Source organism: Scyliorhinus canicula, chromosome 4, assembly GCF_902713615.1.
Source record: "Scyliorhinus canicula chromosome 4, sScyCan1.1, whole genome shotgun sequence".
NCBI lineage: Eukaryota > Metazoa > Chordata > Chondrichthyes > Carcharhiniformes > Scyliorhinidae > Scyliorhinus > Scyliorhinus canicula.
In genome coordinates, this window is record NC_052149.1 from 78,514,045 (window position 1) to 78,537,431 (window position 23,387).

The 23,387-nt window shown below is 39.8% G+C and overlaps 1 protein-coding gene across 3 annotated transcripts; it reads right to left on the reverse strand.

Moving 5' to 3' along the window:
* Positions 1 to 332: 332 nt before the first annotated feature.
* prrx1b (paired related homeobox 1b) lies at positions 333 to 22,486 on the reverse strand. Of its 3 annotated transcripts, XM_038794560.1 has the most exons (5): positions 22,214 to 22,486; positions 17,719 to 17,894; positions 13,907 to 14,082; positions 5,352 to 5,455; positions 333 to 1,143 (listed from the first exon to the last, which is right to left on the reverse strand). In XM_038794560.1, exons 1-4 carry the CDS (start codon positions 22,461 to 22,463, stop codon positions 5,383 to 5,385), a joined length of 675 nt encoding a protein of 224 aa, XP_038650488.1. In that variant the 5' UTR covers positions 22,464 to 22,486; the 3' UTR covers positions 333 to 1,143; positions 5,352 to 5,382. The 3 variants fall into 3 exon arrangements, with proteins under 3 accessions (XP_038650488.1, XP_038650487.1, XP_038650489.1); XM_038794559.1 differs by lacking the exon at positions 5,352 to 5,455; XM_038794561.1 differs by lacking the exon at positions 5,352 to 5,455 and having other exon boundaries at positions 13,893 to 14,082.
* Positions 22,487 to 23,387: the final 901 nt, after the last annotated feature.

Genomic DNA, 23,387 nt, shown 5'->3' on the forward strand with positions numbered 1-23,387 from the left:
GGCAGTGACTGAGGGGTGGGAGGTGAGTGTGACTGGGAGAGGGATGGGGAAGGATCGGGGGTCTGGTCTGCTTTGTACGGTAATCTTGATGATTTTCCCAGCTGAAATTTAGAAACTCAGCCTTCAAACTACAAACACAGCCAGCAAGCAAATTGAGGCCAGAATATCAATTGTGTATATATACAGTCCTTCTTAACTGAGCAACACACACATATAATGCCAACTGTCTCTTTCCTATCTGGCTCCAGTACATAATACAGTATTCTTGTAACAGAAATGTACAAGTTAATTTTGCACAAGTTAATTTTGAAAAAGACCCATTTGGCACTGACTATATTTTCGTAATAATTTATTGATGCATTTCTAGTCAGATATAAACCCACGTCTTTGAGTGCTTGTTACTTTATTGTACACAAAAGAATCATTTCTCCTTTAAGAATAGGTAAAGGCTGTTACAGACGTAGACAGAATAGAAAATCAGATTTGCCTTATTTCAAAAAATTGTTTGGTCAACAAAAAATTGCCTTATCAAGCTTGCCTCTATAGAAAAAATGCATTGCTAACAATAACCTTTTCATGGGATACAAAATGTAAAATCTGTAGAGAAACAATACAATATAACTTTAATACAACACTCAGTTGGAGACCCAATAAAAGCCTCTTTAAAACATACGCACAACAAAACAATCTTGCAATTGGTCTAGCCAAAGTTTGAAAATTGTGTCCCAGTATCTTAAATCCAGGATGGAAAAGGTTTTGACAAAACTGGAATATATCTTACTCTTATCTTTATTTAAAAATCCACAGGGATGAAACGCATCAGCAATTCTGGCTCTATACAGGTCAAGTATTTGTGCGTGTCCATGTTTTTATTTGCCTGTTGTATTGGGATTTGGTTGCTGTTTGTAGTTTGTGTTCTTGTCCCTTCCTTGAGACCTTTTGCTGATGCGGTCTGGTTGCAGGGAATGGACGGACCCGTGGTTGCTGTAGTCCATGAAGGGTGCTCAGTTTACGGTGGGCACCTGATTTCTTTGTAAGCTGTATTCTTTGGCTTTGAGGCGAAGGTTTGCAATACTGTTGGCCATATTCATTCCTTGAGTGGGGTTAGTGGTAGCACAAGAGGAGGAGTATGTGGCCATGGCACTGCGGAACAAACACACAGACTATTAACCAACACACATTCATATTTTCTTTGATATGATTTTAATTTATAGAATTTATATATGCAACAAACTCAACAGGTTTTTCATATTATATAGAGGGAAATTAGGAGTTGTGTGTAGTAACATCAAGAGCCTGTCTTAGGAAAGTTTTATACCTGGGGAAGGAAAATTGAAAACGTGTTATGTTCATGTGGCAAGCGTTTTGTGACAAACCAAATGCCATAGCTATCTTGTAAAATAAATCACCCATTTGTAATTGAACACAATTTAATACTCTCCACTGTCCATGATAGTTTGTTAGTTTGAAACATTTCACACAGAAAACAGGCCTCAATGTTGTATGGTAATGCAATGTCCCCTTTAAGCAACACCAATAATTAACTAACCCTTTGAAACAAGTGATTTTGGGATGTGAATTCTTTAGGACCGTCTCTAAGGACATTTGCACTGTTTTGAATTTGCCTCTGCTGCTGGTACACAGGTCTGGAGAGTGAAAAGTGGGTGGAAGCTGGGAATACAACTGCAGCTAGTAACCCATTAACAAGTTCTGGCGCTGAATTGAATCACAATCGGATGCAAGAGGAGCTCCAGTGAAGTTTACAGCATATCCGCAACATAGCGTGAGAGAGGTTGCGGAACTCCTGAAGCTGCAAAAAAATGTGGACCAAAGGGATGCAAACATGATCCAGCATTAGTGTTCCATGCATTGAATGGTTTCGTACTTTTAATGAATAACAGGATACCTATGGCTGAGATAACACCCTGCCATCATATCCAATTTACTGAGCCCCTTAAGATATTAAAATCTGAAACACCATCGCTCCAGGAAATTACAGGAATGAAATCTCCATTTGGGAGAATTTTTTGAGCATCAGGTGCCTCTCTGATCAATAACAAAATTGCCATTAGTTATGGGAATTTCTGGAGGCTTTCACAAATCTTCACCTATTTAACCAGGAACATGTCCACTTATTGACTCGAGTATACGTCCTGCTCTTAACTTGCAAGAATTTGCATGTGAAGCATTTCACCATATAATTTTAAAAAGCACTCCTTCTGAGTTCAGAATGTTATGAAGAAAATAGCAGAAACCAGAAAGGCTTTGAACATCAGAGAGGCATTCGAGAACTGTTACTTTTATACAGGGGTGATCTGATTGTTTCAAGCTTTCTTTATTTTACTGCCCAAAATTTAGCTTATGCTAACAGATAAATTTCACCACACACTCCTGCACGTGTCTTAGGGTCACATATCCCTGTGTGGCATGTAGACCTTTCACTAATTTAAAACATTATGAAGATCCCTTGGAATTTCTGGCACTTTAATACACTATTTTGTTATCTATCTCTATCTACATAAGAACTGTCTCTGCAAAGGGGGTTCAAGATGTTAATGACCCATAAGACACTATAAATATGAAAGGATGATTATTTGCCAAACAAATGTAAAAGTGCCCTAATCAAGCAAATATTCATGAAAAGACAAATCTTGAAACCATGAAATTATTCGGTTCACCACATCAACTTTCAGATTATTTTCTGAAATAAATATGATCCTTTTTCAGAGCAGATTCGAAGAAGTGCCATATTGGACTGAAAATGTTAAGTCTGTTTCTCTCCAAGCTGCTGCCAGTGCTGCCGAGTTTTTCCCAAACTTTCTGTTTTTATTTCAGATCTCCAGTATTTTACTTTTATTTTTGATTGTTGTATTTATTATTTTTATAATGCCAACAGTTGTCACAAAGTTCTGCGCTGCGGCAGAATGGAAAATAAATTTGCAGTGCTCCAACTCTCCAAATATATTTTTGAACACTTTCTTCTTTTAATGCATTCTATTTAATAAGACATTGTGAGCACTGTTCCATAACTACTTATGACACAAGCATTTGCTTTAGAGTGATGTTAGCTGGTATTACTGATTAATATGGATTCACCCTTCCTGTACACAGATGAGGCTGAGCCTTGTGCACATGTGCACAAATCACACTGTGGAACAGTGTAACCTTCACCATCATTTGGTTGTGAATAAAAATGTTTAGTGAAAAGCTGACTGACCTGTTAGCTTGTAATTAGCATTAAAATTATAGTGGATCATTTTAAATGTTATTTTTACTGTTTTAAAAATGGCTACCTGTTGCCCGCAGGCAGACCTTCCTGAAGTTAAATTCAATACAATGCAAAAATAACTCCGGGTGAATGGTGCGTAACCCAAAACAAAAACAATTGCTTGTTTGAGGGGAAACCTCATTCTGTTACCCATTGTTTGTACCGATAAGGAGATGTCACTTACCCACTAAAGATTAAATTATCAACAAATTCTAAGTCAATTGTACTATACTTTGTGTTGAAGAAATGTGGAAAAGTTCTTGCATCAGTGCTGAAATTGGAGTAGAACTAAACTTAAAGAAGGCAACATAACCAATCAATGGAACTTAGAGGCCTGATATAACTCAAAAGCAGTTTCAAAGTCTCACCACAGTACATTATTGCACTTATTAATCATTACTTCTAAATAATAGAATCTTATTGCTTTCCTAAATGCAGCATTCTTATCTTTCCCTATTTTTCACTTGAAATGTTACTTTAAAGTTGAATCCACATGCTCCCATGACCTTCAATGCAATCCATAAACCAAATCGCTAAAATGTTGATTGACAAGCTGTCAGGATGACTAATACTGTTCTAAATGGTGCAGATATAGGAATTTGATTATTAATAAGATCTTAATAGTTGGCGTGATATTTGACCCCTTGATGAGCTTCCAACCACAAATTCACTTTGTCACTAGATAGCCTATTTCCACCTCGATAACTACTCCCAATTTCACCCCTGTCTCAGTTTATTTGCTGCTGAAACTCTCGATCATTCCTTTGTTATCTCTAGAATTGATTATTCTACTGCACTCATGGCCGGCCTTACACATTGTACCCTCCAAAAACCTGAGGTCGTCCAAAACTTTGCCAACCATTTCTTAACCCACATTAAGCCCTGTTTGTCTAACATCCCTGTTTGTCTAACATCCCTGTGCTCGTTTAGCTGCATTGACTCTCAGCCAAGCAACATCTGGATTTTAAAGTTCATATTGTTATTTTCAAGTCCATCCATGGCATCAGCCCTCCCAATTTCTATCATCTCCTCCTGCCCCACAACCCTCCAAGATATTTGTGCTTATCTAATTCTGGCTTCTTGAGCATCACCAGCTTTAATCATCAGTTGCCTAGGCCCTAAGATCTAGAATACCCTCTCTACACCTCTCCATCTCTTTGCCTTGCTTTCCTCCATTGAGATACTACTTAAACCTACCTCCTTGACCAAGCTTTTTGTCATCTGGAATAGTATCTCCTTATGTGGCTCAGTGTCATATTTTGTTTTAATATGCTCCTGCTAAGCACCTTGGGTTTATTGTGTTAAAGGTGCTATAAAAATGTAATTTGTTATTAGATGGTTAAAATAATCCTGAATAAACAGAATTTGAATGTAGGTTTAAACTCATTATGGAAACTAGGCCTAACAAAACAATTAAATTGATAATATTCATTTATTTTTCCCGTGAAAGTCTATTAGGGCTTTGGTAAATAGAATCTCCTGGGCTGGATTCTCCGTCCGTGGAACCCTCCGCTTCGCCGGCAGCGCACTCACACTCGTGGATTTCCTGACAGTGTGGGGGTGCCCACAATGGGAAACCCCATTGGCCGACTGCCAGGAGGGAGAATCCCACTGCCGGCGGGGTTGCGCCGCACCCGAAACCGGAGAATCCTGCCTTCTATATTTAACAACGATGTATAAAAATCGCATAGCTGGCAATTATACTTTCTCGGTATCTTTCCTTCTGGTAAATATCTGTTCTCAGTAGTTACTTCCTTTTAGTTGAATAAATACTTTTTTATTTTCTTAGGAAACTATGAGAAGTAAGAAACATACCCTCATAGAGAGGAAAAAATAAAGGTTTATTTTGTGTGTAATCAAATATGTGTGTGAGAGAGTGAGGAAGAGGGGGGAGAAAAAAAGGAAACTCAAGGACAAACAAATACATAGCAAATGGGTCAATCCCTGATGTCACATGCTCTCTGACAAATCTGAACCACAGCTGTTATAAAGTAAGTGATGTACATTGCCTGAGTGTTACTGTTCAGTGCTCTTTATATCTAGGCATATGGGTACATTGTATATTAATGTGATTGATACATACCCATTATGTACAGAGGAATTGTGGATGGGACTTATGGAGTCCAATAGGATGTACGGCCAAAGAGACTAGCAGTAGGGTATGGTTGATCCTCAAGTGTATAGAGTCTGTTTAGAAAGGTTGTGCACAGAAAATGTGGAAATTACCCTTGATGTACTGGTTATTGATAAGGTTCTATTGACATCAGATTATTGACATAGCAATCATTCCAAATGAATAACTTCAATTTCAAGTGAATAAATACATTTCAGATTGTGTTGCATATAGTCAGCATTAAAACCATGTGTGCGTGTATGTGTGTACGTATGTTAGCCGACATATTAAGGAGGCTTATAGAGTCCATAGTTTCATCAGATAATTTTCACTATAATATGGATGCTGTGAAACCCTGCCTCCAATGCATTATTTTCCCTCTGGCTAGAAAACAGGAGAAGAAATTTGAAGCCTGTATGTGGGAATTACTGATAAGTTTCTACTTGTGGGACAAGGCACTTATTGTTATAAAATTAGGATGTCCTGGGACAAATAAAAGATATGCTCAAGGCTGTTCCTCATAGCAATAGCAGTGAAAATGGCAATAGTAATAGGCAATAGGAATAGGTTATTGCTTTTCGGGTTATTCCACATGATAATACAGTCTGTGCGTATATATTACATATACACATATTAATAAATGCACTGAGACAGGGCTGTAGGTAAGTGTGATGTACATGATTCAACCATATTCTGCACTAAGGGATCATTTACGCAAGAACATTTACGGTTTCAGCATTCTTCAGGTGGCTTTAATCAACTGATAGTGGGACATCAGTTGCAATGCTACAAATGGCCTCAGTAACTCGCTTTGTGACAGGAAAAATTGCTAGTGTTCCACACACTAATCACTATCGCTATATATGTTAGCTGCTGTAATGGTTGTATTAATTGATTCCTGCTACGTATTTTACATGTTTGAGTGTCAAGTGAGGACAAGATCTAGCTTGGCTGTGATGCCTTCTGCAGTCAATTTTTATGGCCAGCATTCACTGCCTGGGTTCACACATAAATAACAGTCATTTGGGTGAAATACTGGGGGAGGGGTTGGTTCAAGTTGGCGAAATTGTCTTGGGAAAGGAGCGGGGAAAATAAATGGAAAAAAAGAGGGAAAACAAACCAGGGATAAAATAAAATGTAATAATTGAGATAAGATGACTTGTCAGAGCTTAGGAGTAACTATTTATGCTCACGATTTTTCTCACAGTAACAGGCAATATTTAAACACACTACATGGAAGTGGGTAAATAGAAACCAGTTATTTTGTTTAAAAAAAGAGAGAAGAAATGGTAGTCCACTGTCTCAAACACCTGAAGCTGTTGGCTGATGATTTGCGGCTTGGGAATAGCTTTCTGGTTGTCAGAGATCATGGTTCATGGGGCCCATATGAGGAAAGAAATCATAAAAGAAATAAAATAAACTTCAAAAAATGCATGGGGAAAATTGTCTGGCAGGACAGATATTCTGTGTGTGGGATACAGTAATGTTAAAACAAATTAACTTGCTTTTCTGTTGCACTTAGCGGAATGCTACTGACATGCATGTCTCACACAAAGAGCAGTAAACTTCTTGGATTGGCTAAAGTGAGTCACGGGGAAAATCCTCTAGATTCACCGATAGATTTACTCTGGAGCCATCACCAACTGCATCAGGAGTTAGTGGACTTCACTAAATGCATCATAAAAGCAAATCTTTGATTAAATCATGATGGGTGTGAAATTTCTTCTCTCCATCCCACTTCATACTCACTGACCATGATGGTAAAATTATCAATGATCAGAATTTTGCCAGAAATGTGATCTGTAAGATGAGTCCCACTGGTAGAAACAATCTGCTTCCCACTGAGATGGTTTTCAAGTAATGGGTTGATTAGCGAGCAACTTTTACATCGAAAATAATCGGCAGGGCATATAGATTAATGTTTTACAGACAATACTACCTACTAATATCTGGAAATTGGGGAACTATGACCCCTTCCCACTAATTAGAAGATAGATTATTAGGAATTTGTGTTAATAATAATGTTAAAGCACAAAGAAAGTGCTCAAAAGCTAACATTGCAAGACACCACCAAAGTTGAAATGAGCAGAAGAGAAAATGGAATAAATCCAGAAGTACTAATTAGGTAATTCGAGCTTGAAAGCATGTTGATTATAGGAAGAAAAAACTGAGGAAGGTAAGAATTTCCACATGTTAATTTCTTGGTGTTCATCTATTAGGTGAGCACTTCTATCAGATAGGATACACATACGTGGACTATAGAAATTATGTAAGTATATATTAAGAGATCTGTGCTGGTTATTTCAAAATATGAAGTATTAACAATGATTATGCACAATGAGATCCATTTGCACAGGCTAGACAACATGTGTTCAGGATTAGAGATTTGGGACCTTGTTTGACCTGGAAGCTTATATATTAAGTATTAATGGACTAGAATGTAAACAGTTTGCATATAAAAGACTGATAAATGATTATCTAAAGCTTGTTTTGTCAGATTACACCTCTTTGAAGTGTCTTGATACATGTTTATACATTAAATGTGTTACATAAATGTAAGTTGTCGTTCTACTAGTACTGTGGAGTTAACATTTCATGGGGTTAACCCTGTACTCTTAAGAGCTGACCCTGGAACCTGTGAAGTCCTTGTGGAAATAACTTTAACATTAATTGTCTGTTCTATATCGCGGAATGGTGGGAAGCTGTTTTGTCTTCAAATCCCCCAAGGGCTAAGTTATTGATTAGCGCCACTCTATTGGAATGACCAATTATTAGCCAAAGGAAGGGAGACTTTACCCTCAAGCCATGCTTCTCCATCATCCAGTTAATGGTCTCAAAGTGTCAGAGGTGTAGAAAATATTGACTACTTGAACTCAAACTGATACTGTAAATGCCACTGGACAATCAAATAGAAGGAAAATTGGGAAAAAGTAAATAACATAATTATTAAGTAGGGATTTCTTTTGGACAATGTTGTTCATATTATTGTCCTCCTAACTCTTAATAATATTTACAGATGAGTTTTGATGACTAAGTGGTTTTCATAAAAAGTGGCAGATTTTTTTTGTTTCAAGAGACAATCAATTTAAATGCAATTATTAAGTAAATTGTATTCTTAGATTCATGGCTAATGCAGTGTATTTACATCAGTCAATGTTCTGCTTTACAGCTTGGCTAGACAGTAAGTAATGCAATATCTATCTACTGTTGGTCACCATATACTGAAGTACTGCCTGGATTAATGCTAATAATGTGGTTTTCAGTCAGTGATGATTTCTGTTCTAATTCACTTGTTGTAAAGTGGGAACAAATATTTAAGTGTGCAAATAGCAAAATTATGTTTTCTCTGTGCATTTTACTTTACTAAATAATAATCAAACATTGTTTTTCATGAGTAATTGATATGGTGCATTATTTTGTTGGCTTCGAAAAATTTCATAAAGTGTACAATAGGCAACCTGGGTCCAAGCTAAATTATATTTTCCATGCACATTCAGTTGCTTGTGCACTAAGCTGTCTGATTTTATGCACATCAGTGTAATATTAAAAATGGTAGCTGTACTGTATTTACTATATTGCACTATACCCCAAGTGTAATATATATGTCATAGTGAACGTCCCTTTCAAATCCTAGTGCTAAATTGTGTCAAATATAAATGCTGTAAGGGAGATCTCTCACTTTCCTGTTCTTTGGTATGATTTATATACTTTAAAACAGTTAAGAGGGGCAGGATGGATGTAGACATTTTCCTTAGAGTTATCTAATAGGACATCATGAGATTATGGTATAGTGTAACAACAACAATATCCCCCTCAAGGTCAGCAAAACTAAAGAGGTGGTCATTGACTTCAGAAAGCAAAGCATCAATGGTGCCGTGGTGGAGATGGTGACAGCTTCAAATTCCTAGGTGTGCACATCATCAACAATCTGTCCTGGTCCACCCATGTTGACGCTATGACCAAGAAAGCACAACAGCACCTATACTTCCTCAGGAAACTAAGGAAATTTGGCATGTCCACATTGACACTTAACAATTTTTACAGATGCACCTTAGAAAGCATCGTATTTGGCTGCATCAGAACCTGGTATGGCAACTGTTCGGCCCAAGACCGTAAGAAACTACAGAGAGTCCATCATGCGAACCCGCCTCCCATCCATTGACTCTGTCTACGCCTCCCGCTGCCTTGGGAAAGCGGGCAGCATAATTTAAAACCCCTCCCACCCAGGTTATTCTCTCTCCCAACTTCTTCCATCGGGCAGGAGATGAAAAAGTCTGAGAACATGCACCAACAAGTTCAAAAACAGCTTTTTCCTGCTGTAACCAGATTCCTGAATGACCCTCTTATGGACTGAACTGATCTCTCAGACATTTTCTTTACTGAGTAGTACTCCATTCTGTATGCTCACCCGAAGCCTGTGCCTATGTATTTGCATTATGTATTTATGCATGTCCTATGTTTTTTCATGTATGGAACGATCTGTCTGGACTGTATACAGAACAATACATTTTACTGTACCTCGGTACACGTGACAATAAATCAAATTCAATTCAATCTGCTTACTTTTCTCTTGTGTTGGTCGGGGCAACTGAAGCAGATGCTTTGTATAGAGCTCACTAGTGACAACATGGTATTCAATTTCATTAAAATAATTGATAGAAATATTGTAGATGTAACAAACTCTCTATACCAACAAAATCATTATACCATAATTTTGTGATGTCCTATTAGATATCTCTAAGGAAAATGACTGTGCACATGCTGCTCCTCCTTAACTGTTTCAAAGTATATAAATCATATCGAAGAATAGGAAAATGAGAGATTGCATTTCAATGTATAAATTTTAGAATTAAATAACACTTCATTGAAAAAAACAATACCTATCATAAATTGTCATTAACCTTGGAATTTTGAATACTGACAGCAGGTAAAAGTCATAAAGTTTTACATTCAATCAAAGTATATTCACTTTGAATAAAGCAAGTTACTGAAAAGAATAGATCCATGTCAGCCATTGAATATGTTTCAGTTCTAAATTGCCACTCCACAACAATATCTTCATTGCCTCCCATTTATATCCAGCATTTTCCATGCAACTGTGACTGCTATGAGGAATGCAGTCGGGAAGGATCTCTTTACTCCACTAATTAACAAAGGGCAAACTCTTTTAACAAGTAGCAGCTGGTCCCTGGCTAACTTGAGATGAACCATCAAAAAGTTAACCACCTAATTACAGAATCTAATTACAACTGAAAAGACCTCTGGAAATTGGGATGTGTAATTAATAGCCAATAATGAATGTTTTAAACTCAGTCTCTTAGACTCTATAAATAATAAAGGTAGAAATGTAATTCAGCTACACAACTGCCCCAGTGTATTTACAATTATTTAACGCTGTATAAGTGGTGTGTAAGTGATTGGAAGCAATGGAGGAGCATGCGGAAACTTCTGAGGTGTGGAATTCCATTCAATTGGAATGAGTTTTAATGGCTCAGATAACATTGTTCCACATTTTTAAAAACTTGCAATTATATAGCACTTTCCACAACCACCAGACAGCCCAAAATACTTAATGTTGCAATGTAGGAAACACAGCAAACTCCCATACACAACTTTGAGATGATGACAGGTAATCTGGTTTTGTGATCTTGACTGAGGGACAAATATTGGTCAGAACACTGAGGATAACTTCCCTGATCTACTTCAAAATAGTGTCATGGGATCTTTTTCATGCACCTGAGTGGATAGATGGGGCTTCTAACTGAAAGATGGCATCTCCAACAGTGCAGACTTCCCTCAGTATATTACTGGAGTATCAGCCTTGGCTTTTATGTTCAAATCCTGAAGTGGATGTTCAACATAGAACCTTATTATTGTGACTCAAAGAGGAGTCTACCAACTGAGGGACAGCTGACACACAAAAAGTGTTAAGGGTGGTCTTTTGGGGGGGATTTTGTAGAATTAAATATGACTTTGCGGGGAGCATTTAGGCCCAAACTTTTATTCTTATACGAAGACTATTGGTATTAGCATCAGTTAAAACTCACAATATCCAAATCCTCATATTGGAGCCGACTTTGAGTATAAATTCAAAATATATTTCCCGGATTAATATTTAGTGTCCCCAATAGAATACTTTCAATATTCCACTTATTTCCAGCTAGGCCATTGTAAACAATACATATTATGCACAGAGCACACAATTTCAGCAGAAAATACAGTAAAAGTATTTTATTAATAAACATTGGAGTTTTTTTTTAAATAAATTTAGAGTACCCAATTCATTTTTTCCAATTAAGGGGCAATTTGGTGTGGCCAATCCACCTACCCTGCACATAGAACATAGAACATTACAGCACAGTACGGGCCCTTCGGCCCTCGATGTTGCGCCGACCTGTGAAACCATCTGAAGCCTATCTGACCTACACTATTCCATTTTCATCCATATGTCTATCCAGCGACCACTTAAATGCCCTTTAAGTTGGCGAGACTACTACTGTTGCAGGCAGGGCGTTCCACACCCCTACTACTCTTGAGTAAAGAAACTGCCTCTGACATCTGTCCTATATCTACTACCCCTCAATTTAAAGCTATGTCCCCTCGTGTTGGTCATCACCATCCGAGGAAAATGACTCTCACTGTCCACCCGATCTAACCCTCTGACTATCTTATATGTCTCTATTAAGTCACCTCTCAGCCTTCTCCTCTCTAACGAAAACAACTTCAAGTTCCTGAGCCTTTCCTCGTAAGACCTTCCCTCCATACCAGGCAACATCCTAGTAAATCTCCTCTGAACCCTTTCCAAAGCTTCCACATCCTTCCTATAATGTGGTGACCAGAACTGCACGCAGTACTCCAGGAGCGGCCGCACCAGAGTTATGTACAGCTGCAGCATGACCTTTTGGCTCCAAAACTCAATTCCCCTACTGATAAAGGCTAGCACACCATATGCCTTCTTAACAGCCCTATTAACCTGGGTGGCAACTTTCAGGGATTTATGTACCTGGATGCCGAGATCTCTCTGTTCATCTACACTACCAAGAATCTTGCCATTAGCCCAGTACTCTGCATTCCTGTTACTCCTTCCAAAGTGAACCACCTCACACTTTTCCGCATTAAACTCCATCTGCCACCTCTCAGCCCAGCTCTGCAGCTTAACTATGTCCCTCTGTATCCTATAACATCTTTGGGTTGTGGGGGTCAAACCCACACAAACACAGGGAGAATGTGCAAACTCCACACGGACAGTGACCCAGAGCCGGGAGGCAACAGGGCTAACCCACTGCGCCACCGTGCTGCCCAACATTGGAGTTTTATGGCTGTATTTTGAATTTAAGATTCCTGTGACATCAGTAAACTATTATGTCATCCATACAGGCCTTTCAATCTGTTGAATAATGGTTTTGGATTGGAATACTGTCTGTGGATGCCTAGTTCGCATCATGCCCATGTGGAAACTCAATCCGTATATGACTCAGCTCCTGGTTGTCATAATGAACAGTGCAATTCCTCTAATCCCAACTTCCTTGGGTTTCCAGAACTCTGTATCCGTGAAAGTACTTTACTTTATTCCCATTATAAACTGTAATTTTGCCACTGATGTCTTGCTACTAATAGGTGTGTGCAGGTCTTCATCATTTTAGATTTGTTTAAATATTTCATTGTTGAGGCTGCAAGTGGGGCGAGGGCACTGAGTTATAGGGGAAGTGATTGTTTCGGGTTTGAGCCTATTTGGGGCTGCTGTGGATTTCACTCCCTCGAGTTTTCTGCTAGATTCCCTCTACAGTGTCAACAGGTGAAAAACCTAAATGCACAGAACTGCTCTCAACCTAGATGGCAATGCCAAATAAATGAACGTTATTGAAACATAGCCACCATTTTGACAACCAACACATTTTGCAGGCAACAACTACCAGCCTGTGAGTACTAGGTTATTACCTTACTTTGGGATTCCAATAAAGGGAGTAAACCAATTATGCTTTGCTCTCCGTATATCAACAGGATCTCAATTACATTTCCTCCAGGTAATGATGTCCCTACTTTTCCACTATAAAGCGATCATTTGCATTTACACATCATTCACTTTCTCGAGACCGCCCATCGGCAATTAACTAATTTGAAATGCAGTTACCCTTATAATGTCAGTAAAAGTGATTATTTAATTATATAATCCTCACCGGTATTTATTATTCTGTATCTATCTCCTTTCTTCATAAATGATTGCATTAAACACATTTTCAAATGACATTCATATCAATGATTAATCAAAGGGGATATGTCAGGAGATGTGATTTTATGGTCACATTGCAAGTTAATTCTGGTTGTGTGAGTTGAAGGAGATTTGCACGGCATAATGTATAATCATTTATATGTATGAGAGTGTGGATGATATTACCTATGGAATCATGCTGGGACAGTTAATTTTGAGCTTGGAGACTGCTCAGGAGGAATTTGTTGCGCCTATTTTGGACAATTTGCAGGCATTGCGGTTAGAGATGACAACTATATTACCAATAAGAGATTACCCATATGGAGATGTCGTTCCCCAGGACAGGTAATCCTGGGCTCTGGGCGCTGGACGCGGGGCCATGGGCTGCTCCACCGCCTCCCCGCTGTATGATTTGAGGATAGAGGCATTTTTACTGGCCAGCAGGGCTCTCTCATTCCGTCTGAATTTTGCTCTTCTGTTTTGGAACCAAACCTGAGAGAGAAGTGAGAATAAAACAATAAATGCAGAACATTTAACCTTCCGTCTATCTTTGTAACTTCTGGCTGATAACGTTGGTTCACTTCTAACAACGCCCACAAGGCCTCTCACTCGTTTTGCTTTATGCTGGGATATGTATCGAGTTCAAACGAAACGTCTGTGCTGGAGTAATATTCAGTTCATCAGGAGAAATTACACAATTGACACAATCTCCAAAGGGGTTCCATTATGGGATGCAAAATATTCATTTATTAGCACAACACAAAGTTGTGCCTTTTGAATTGTCTGATTGTAGGAGTGGATTCACTCTCCCAGAAGAAAGGAATTGCTATCTCACTATTCCCAAACTCCCAAGCTGGCCCGATCCTTAGGCCATATAAAGAGCCCACGAATTGAACTCTTAGATTCAATAGAAATGAAATAACCTACTGATTTTACTGATTATCTTATTAAATTACGGACAATCCACTTTTTTGAATAGAATAATTTCTCAGGGTACCTGTTCCATTGCATTACGTTCTTCGAATGGATTAATTTACATTTAAACACGCGTTAAACTTTTTCAGCGGAATATTTTTCCTGAGACGTTCATGTGCAAGAGTTCTGTAATATTGTACAAACACAATCTAAAAACAACCTCGAAATGGCCGACGAAATTCATTTTCTTTGACACTGTTGAAGCCATTCTGACACATTAAAAACTGGTAAGGCATGCTGGGCCTGATAAATAGATTTATTCTCAATTAGATCGCAACTAATTTATGTTCTCACATGTGGATTTAGTTGTATATATGAAGTATAGTTTATTTAAAATTTTTCATCATTTTCAGATGCCTATAACTATTCAATTCAATCAGTACCTTGTCAACTTCGCGCCTGGGCACGGCATTGGAATGCTGTAGTACTTTGGGATTACTTTAGAGTCGAGTCGCTGATAAGATCTTACTGGGTTTGCCAAACTAAACTCAATGTTATGAACAAACAATGTTATGTATTACAGGTTTTTAAAACGAGCAGGTCAACACAGAAATGTTTGAGTATTTGGTCCAAGTTGAAGGATTTTGCTGACCTATGCAAGGATCCATCGCTCTCTCACTATCTAAAACCGAACCATATTGACCCATTAATTATTTGTAGCTTTCCTGACGTTTAATTTTTTTTTTTTCAAACGGAGCCAATAATTATAATATATAGAAGGAAAGTTGAAGGGATATCTGACTGGAAATTGAGAGGCTACCATGCGAAAGCGTTCATGTTGCCAAGAGCTGTCTGGAGCCAGGATCATGTACTGTATCAAGTATCTGACTTGTACAGTGGTGAGCAGTGGGTGGTGGACGGAGGGTGTTGTTACTTTCGGCTGAGTGGGAAGGTGCAGGCCCAGGTGCGAGGCAACATTCTCCGAAATGTTCTGAGCAATAGTCACAAACTTGAAACGGTAACTCTTTGTTCCAGGCACTGCCTGATCGGCTGAGTACTTCCAGCAAATTCTGATTTTAATTCAGATTATCATTAACCCCAGTGTAATCGAATCTACCGAAGGAATCTGGCTGGCCTTCCTCACACTTGTATGAAAGCATCAGTACTCCCAGGCTTCCAATCCTGCCTAAAAACTGCTGATATGGCATTTCAGCAAAGCGTCAATTTTGTGTCAAGGCCGACACAATATGGGGCTTGTGGAGTGGTTCTCTTGCTGAGGCCGGTTTCCCTTCCAAACAATGCAACATATTTATGGACGGCACAGTGGTTAGCATTGTTGCCTCACAGCTCCAGGGATGCGGGTTCAATTCCAGAGTTTGCACTTTCTCCCAGTGTCTGCGTGGGTTTCCTCCCACAGTCCAAAGATGTGCAGGTTAGGTGGTCATCCTAAATTGGGTAGGTTGGAGGCGTGGGCTTTAAGTAGGGTCCTCTTTCCCAGGACCGAATGGCCTCCTTCTGCACTGAACACAGCTTATGTAACCATCCATCTGCACTGGTAATTGAGAAGAACATAAGGGTGGAATTGGACAACACTCTACCAGTGAAAATGTTTCCTTTTGTAGTGGCTTTGCTGTTTTTGACTCATTGATCAGAATTTTATTCACTATGTGGCTTGGGGACTTGCTTCTCAATCTAAAGATATCTATTGTTTAGTTAACAGTTTCAACCTACAGTTTTCTTGCATTTAAACCTATGATTGCCCGAGAACTGTCTCCAATGTTTCCTAATATTTAATGAAATGAAATGATTAATTAACTCTAATATTTAATTGTGGTTCTCTCCTTCAGCAAATAGTTACAGACCCTCCTGACCTAGCATTGTCTGCATGCCAATATGTGTGTGCTATCTTTTCGTACTGTGTACACCACCCAAACATTTGTATGCTCTATCCATATACTGCACACATACGAAACATGGAATTAAGGGTTACCCAGAGAAGGCAGGAAAGTGGATGTGGTGAGCATTAGATCTATGATCGTATTAATTAGTGGAGTAGGATGGAAAGGTTGAATGGCCTACTCCTGTTCTGTTTATACGGGCCTTGTGTCACACATTTTCCATTCACAATGGGGTTTACAAAAAGCAGTACATGTGTTTATTGAAGCAACAATGTTATATCTAAGTTAGCTGGCAGTTTTCTCTCATAAGTCCCGGTTGATGATATAGTTTTAAATAAAATATTAAAGCAGAAATGTGCATCAATTGTAGGGTTTCAGAAATCAGAGCTCGGGCCCACAGAAACAAAATACTGTTTCCTCAGTATGAAATACACGGCCCAATGCTGTGCAGCCAGGTTCAGACAGCAGGGGTGTGTGGCTAGCCTTCAAGTTAATAATATATCCTTTTTCAAGTTTCCTGTAAACCCTGCGTTCACTTTGGGGGTTGAATGCAGGGCTTGATCAGCGAGATCAATGAATGATCTGGTTCCAATCGCACTGATGCTCAATCCCATTCCCTGTATGCTAACATTCTCCAGAGCTTCCGAACTCGCTCGACGTAATGCCGACCGACACTTCTGTTGTTTGAGCTTTGATTTCAAGAAGGGGGAAAGACAGTGCCGGCTCGATAGGAGTAGAGAGTTCGAGATAACAGTGGCAAGGAAATTCTTGCCATCCTGAACACCCAACAGTTACTGATTCACGCGCTCTTTCAATTAAAATGATAAAACACTGGTGTACATGATGTATAAAGGGGTTTGCGAACTTTGTGTGTTCACATCTAACCTGACTGGGTTCGCAGTTGGAGGAAATAAACATCCCAAAATAGAGCGTTGGTTCATCCTATAAGGATAATACTGCTTCCATGTTTCCATATTAGCGAAGTGATTTGTTATTTTGTACGACATTGGCGGTAAATTAAAAACAAAACGGCAGTGCCTTTGTTCTTTATTTAAAAATCACTTCAATTTACACAATTTACTGAATTGAAAACAAAGAGTTGGGCAAGGTTATTTGGTGACCGGGTGCTTTTGGCACGGACAATGAGTGTTTCCTGTGTGGCCAGTGAATGATCTGTGAAAACACCTCTTTACCTTCGTTGTCCTCCCCCCCCCCCCCCGCCGCAATCGGATTATATCAAATGGCGTGGGTTGCAAATAAACTGTAGCAGGTACTTGCAACTCTGATACAAATATTAGACAGAATAAAAAGGTACCTGGACTCTGGCCTCGGTGAGGTTGACTCTCCTGGCCAGATCCTCACGTACGAAGGCGTCCGGATAATGCGTCCTCTCGAAGACTCTCTCCAGAGCCTGCAGCTGGCTGCTGTTGAAGGTGGTCCTGTTCCTCCTCTGCTTCCGCTTCTTCTTCTGCTCTGTGTTTATTTTATCACCTACACTCCATAAAAAAAGAATTACACGCACCGTTTAATCAGTTAGCACTCAGAAAATTAAAGAGACAAAAGACCTATTCGAAGTACAGGGGCCTTAAGACTTGCCATTGGGCACCATCGCAGTTTGACTTGCTGGACTACATGTTACTTACCCGGACAAGTGTCCGCCTGTTTCGGTAAATCGCCACCATTGTGTTAAACAAACCCATTCGGTGACTGCCCTCAATTCGAAATGGGGTGCAAGATTAAATGTACAGCCACTACACCCCATTTCAATTTTCTTTGGGACTTGACATTGAAAAGCTTTTCAAACATATTCGACGAGTGACAAATATCCAGATTAAACTGTCATGTCTTTCCTAGCAATCATTTATTAAACGAAGCACGCGTATGGTCGGTATCTTTGAGAGTTTTTAGCATTCTTGGGATATGAGACGGCTTCAGTTTATCAGATGAGTCTTTCCTGTTGCTTTTCGAGCTCCCTTGAAAGAGTATTAGTTTATAAATCACAACTGGGTCATAAAATAGAGCTTTCATTCTCCATGTTTTTCCAACCTTATTACTTTCCTGAATGCCCGGGGCTGCATCTTTTCATTAAGAGAATACCCCGTTTGTTTTATCTGTAATTCCCAATTCCAAAACCGTGTCTTTGCTTTGATTGATGAGAGGCTTAAACCGTACTGAACATCAATATTGTCGCAAGTTTTACAGGTTGCCTGAGCTATAACTGGAACTGAAACCACGACAGGGAACTTCCTAGCACAGGAAACTTGCGTGGGGATTAGAGAAATATTTAGTTAATGTATTTTATTTGTCGATCAAATGGCTGTTCGTTCAGTAAGTAAGCTGCAATGAAATGGCTACCTCCACCACTGAAAAATCAAGGTTCGTGGCAAAGTTACCGAGCAATTCCAGAGTTCTGGATGATTTGCCAGTGGCCTAAAACAGCATATTGATAAACAATGTCGTAAACGATGGATTTGAGTTACATATATAAATTAACTGTATCTCACAATCTATCCATGTTCCATGTTGCATTAAAAATTGCCAACTATACAGTCCAAATATAAGTCCAAAGATGTGCGGGTTAGGTGGATTGGCCATGCTAAATTGCCCGTAGTGTCCTAAAATGTAAGGTTAAGGGGGGTTGTTGGGTTACGGGTATGGGGTGGATACGTGGGTTTGAGTAGGGTGATCATTGCTCGGCACAACATCAAGGGCCGAAGGGCCTGTTCTGTGTCTGTGTTATACATGGCGGATGTTTGGCATGTAGCAAGGAGTGAGGTTTAACGGTAATGCCGTTTTCTAGTAGTAGATTAGGTGGATGCCGATTTAAGAATATAGTTAGCTTGCCTGATGGGCGTGTGCTACACATTCGTTGAAAAAATGGACTATTGGGCGATGCTGTCTGAAGAACTATTCGGTTGGACGCTCTGTGCATTTAGGCCTTGTTAAGGTCGTTGATTTCTGTTGTGACCCATGCTGTGCATCCGCCCCTCCCCTGTTTAGTCTCTGTCTTAAATGCTGTTACATTATACATGTTCATGGGTTCTTTATCTTGAGTACGAAGCCTCCAGTTCTTCCTATGCTAAATGTGTGCTTTGTGATTTCCTTGGCGGCTACATCAGAGCAACAGTTGATACACGGATTGACTCAGCACCAAAGATCGAGCCTCCAGCAATGACAATCTCCTTATAAATCCGCTGGAGACCTACCAACCTCTATCAAAATGATTCTTTCTGTTAAACATATGAAATAATTATTTACATCTGTAACCGATAATTAAAGGTTGTGAGGCAGGTTAATAAATAACATCTTTTCTTGATATAAACAAATTACAAACGTTGTCTCTGCGATCACAAATCGGAATGTTTGCCTCCTAATCTACATAAAAAATCTAGGCTGCTAAAAGGTTACATAACGGTGCTGCCGTTGATAGGAGTGTTACTCAAACATATTCGGACATTGTGAATAATTAATACCATGTCAATTCTTCTAAACTATAGCTCAACTTTAAGCAACCTACGCTCTGGAATTGTTCATTGCGTATTGTACAAATTAAAGCCTTTGTCAGTAGAAAAATACAAAAGAATCGATGTTTCCGATGCATGTAGAATTGGTACAGGTATTATGTTGTTCCATTTCTAGTCAATCCTCATACTGCTTTTGCGGACAAGTCAAGTCGAGTGACACTGGCTGGTTGGGACAAAGGGGGGCGAAATCCAGGATCAACTATTCCAAGACAATTTCCTCACATTACCTTCTGAAGGCCTTGGTTTAAAGGTGGTGGTTAATTGATCAAATATTGTTTCAAATTGGAGACCAGCAGCTAATTCTGAGCCTTTAACCATGAATTTTATTGGGAAGGACGGGCCTCCATCTGAAAACAAATTTTAACTTGATAAGGCAAGACTCCTTTCCTCTCTTGCAATAGCCCCCTGGGTTAATAACTGGCACAACGAACTCATTACTGATACAGAATGCCCTTAACCATCAAAATGTTTCATAATTGGGTAGTTAAAATGTAGTGAAGAACTATAAAGTATAAAATGTTTGCAGTCACTTCCCGGGGCCTTCTTCAGAATGTCAGGCTAGTTCTGTTGCTCGGGGCAGATTCTCAGACCAGAGGATCAAGGCAGATCTCCGGTCAGGGGCACATTGCCGGCGCCGATCCACATCTGCTGTGCTGTCAGAGAGATGGAAAGGGGGTGGGGGCCGATGAATTCAAGCTGAACTCGCTCCCCAAGCCGTATCTAATGGTTAGTAGAGGTCTCTGGAGGGAGGGAGAGAGAGAGAGGGAGCGCGAGGCACGCTCTGAACACCTCACATCAATCAGGCACAGCATCAAACTCACTCTGATCCATGGGCAGTCGGAAAACTTCTAACAATCTTTATCTTAACAGCATCAGGATGAAAGAAATGCAGAATTTTACACGCTTTCCCCTTATCTTTTATTGACAAACTGGTGCCAGCACTGGAAGAGAACCCAATTAAAGTATTTTAGTCCTTTTAACTTTTTAAAACTTTATAAAATATTGAAATAAAATAAACTGTTGAAGGTTAAATTACTTCTGAACTGATATTATTTTCCCTGTGTGTACAAAACCTGTATATAATGTAAGAAGCATGTTTCAAATAATTGTGTCTACACACACATTCCTATATTGACTCCTCTCAGACTCTACGAATATATAGACTAACCTTGCAGCAAGTTCAAGTCCTACTGGAGATGATATTATTTTACTTCCATAAGAGATAGAAATCAGAGTTATTTTGTGCGCGATTTGTGTTTTGGCCGGCGTGTTGCCGTGGATAATGAGAAGTAAATGTTTCCTTAGCTTTGCTAGGCATGATTCATTGAAAACAAAGATGTCGTCTTTTATCGCTGATGCATGACAAATCAATTTATCAAACTAATCAGATTAGCTGTCATTACCAGTGTTGTTGTCTGTGGGGACACTTAAAGCACTTTTGTCAAATTCAATCTGTCCACTTGTAATGCCTACACATGTTCCGAAAGAATGAGCTATCAAAGTGCAATGTGTTCCTCCTAATGGAGGCAATACCTTGCTGAATGGCGAGACGATGTAACCCCTGCGTTCGCCCAATTAGCTTCGAATTTAGAATGCTCCTCGAATTTTCAAAGCAATTGTGTCTAATGTTGCTATCCAAATGTACATGTGCTTGTAACAGTTCCCAGTGAAGCAATGCGAACCATCAGCTGGTGATAGCCTACCACTTTATAACCTTTCCAGCATTCACATTGGACTGTGACATTATTGTCTGAAAATATTCCATTTACCGTCCCTGGCGGCTGGTGTGTTTCCCGTTCATTTATGCCTCCTTTACATTTTTCTACATACCTGCATTTGTTGAGTACCTTATGAAACGCTATTTAGCTGGGACTCACAGCGTGTAGGGCGAGCGGTACTCGGCCTTGATGCCAGTGAACATTCTCCACTGCATCTCGGATGTGAACTTTTGCGTAAAGCCATATTGTATAGGAATGTATTTTTAACGTAAAAATGAAGCAGAATGCGGGAAGTGCTGCTATTAAAGGTGAGATCCTGTATTGCCAGATCTTTAAATTGATCGTTCTACGTTCCCCCTCCCAAAGAAAACTCTTATCTCCAGCTGCCTCCTAATAGGCGCCTCGGGACTCTGCCAAGCGGTATCTCCACACTTCGGTAATAACAAACGGCTCCATGACATTTACACATACGTGTTAATGCGATGATCCCTCTTTGCGCCACAGTGATAATCCCGTTAGTAACCCCGTGTCGCCTATTGTGTTTCTTTTTTTGGTTGTTCACACTTACTTTCTTGTTGGGGAGTGTCACTGCCGCTGGTCACCGCCGGGGACTCGAGCAGTTTCCTGCCTGCCTCACTCACACTTTCATCGGCCTGCTGGAGGTTCATCTCCCCCACTTCTTCCAGATCCAGCAGGTGACTCACCGTGAAGTTCTTTTTGGACTGTAAATTGTCCATGTTGGCCGTGATAGTGTTCTCCAAGCGACTGGGCACAGAGGCCGTCTGCCTGTCCATTACATGGGGATAATTCGAGGTCATGGCTTAGATGTTTAAAAAAATCTTTTATTGAAACAAAAATATCTCTTCCGATTCTAGCAACCTCCCGAGCCTCGGCGCCCTTCGTCTCCAGTTTAGGCAACACGTAGCGAGAAAGGCGACCTCCACACACTTGGACCGCACGCCGGGAGACTCAAAACGTTTTTAAACAATCAAAAAAATCAGCAAACTTCCCTTAATGTTGATCTCTGTTCCGACGCCCATGCAACAGCAGCACATAGCCAACTTCAGAGGAACTTGAAGAAAAGTTGTCCTTCCTTCTCCTTGACTCACATAGGTGACATCAGTTTAGAAAGAATGATGTTTTGCAGATGTACGAGTGAGGTTTCTCAACTTACTCCAGCTTAGAAAGGAGACACCACAGGAGGCAAGAAAAGTTTTTTTTTTGCTGAACGTCTCGGGGCGGGAGAAACTCTGAAGTGTGCAGTACTTTTCCTCCTTGCAGGGGAAAAAAGGCCTTTCTGGCACTTCAAAAGCCAGCACGAGTGCCGTCCAGAGATTGTTTTGCGCCGAATAAATTAAAATTGGCGACCCCAGGGAGACGAGATTCTGCTAATACAAGCCTGTAATTACGTGGCAAAGCCCCTGTGTTCTGTGCCTCTGACGTTCTACAGACCCCTCTCCATCACAGCACTCCCACCACTTTGATTAGAGCGGGCAAATGAAACCTTTGCTCTCTTGTAATCTGCCCTCGGATCCCTTTGTATTTCGTAACAAGACGTAATTATCATCTGAAAAATATATAAAAAGGAGAAACTGACAGCCAGAAAAATACATCAAAGAGTGAGCTTGTTTATCTATCCGTCAAGTCAGCCAGACTTGTTTTGCATTGCGGTTAAAGGACTAATTTGCATGTTTTATACCAATCGCTGGGCACTTTTCCCCTCCCCCTCAAAAAAATCCGCT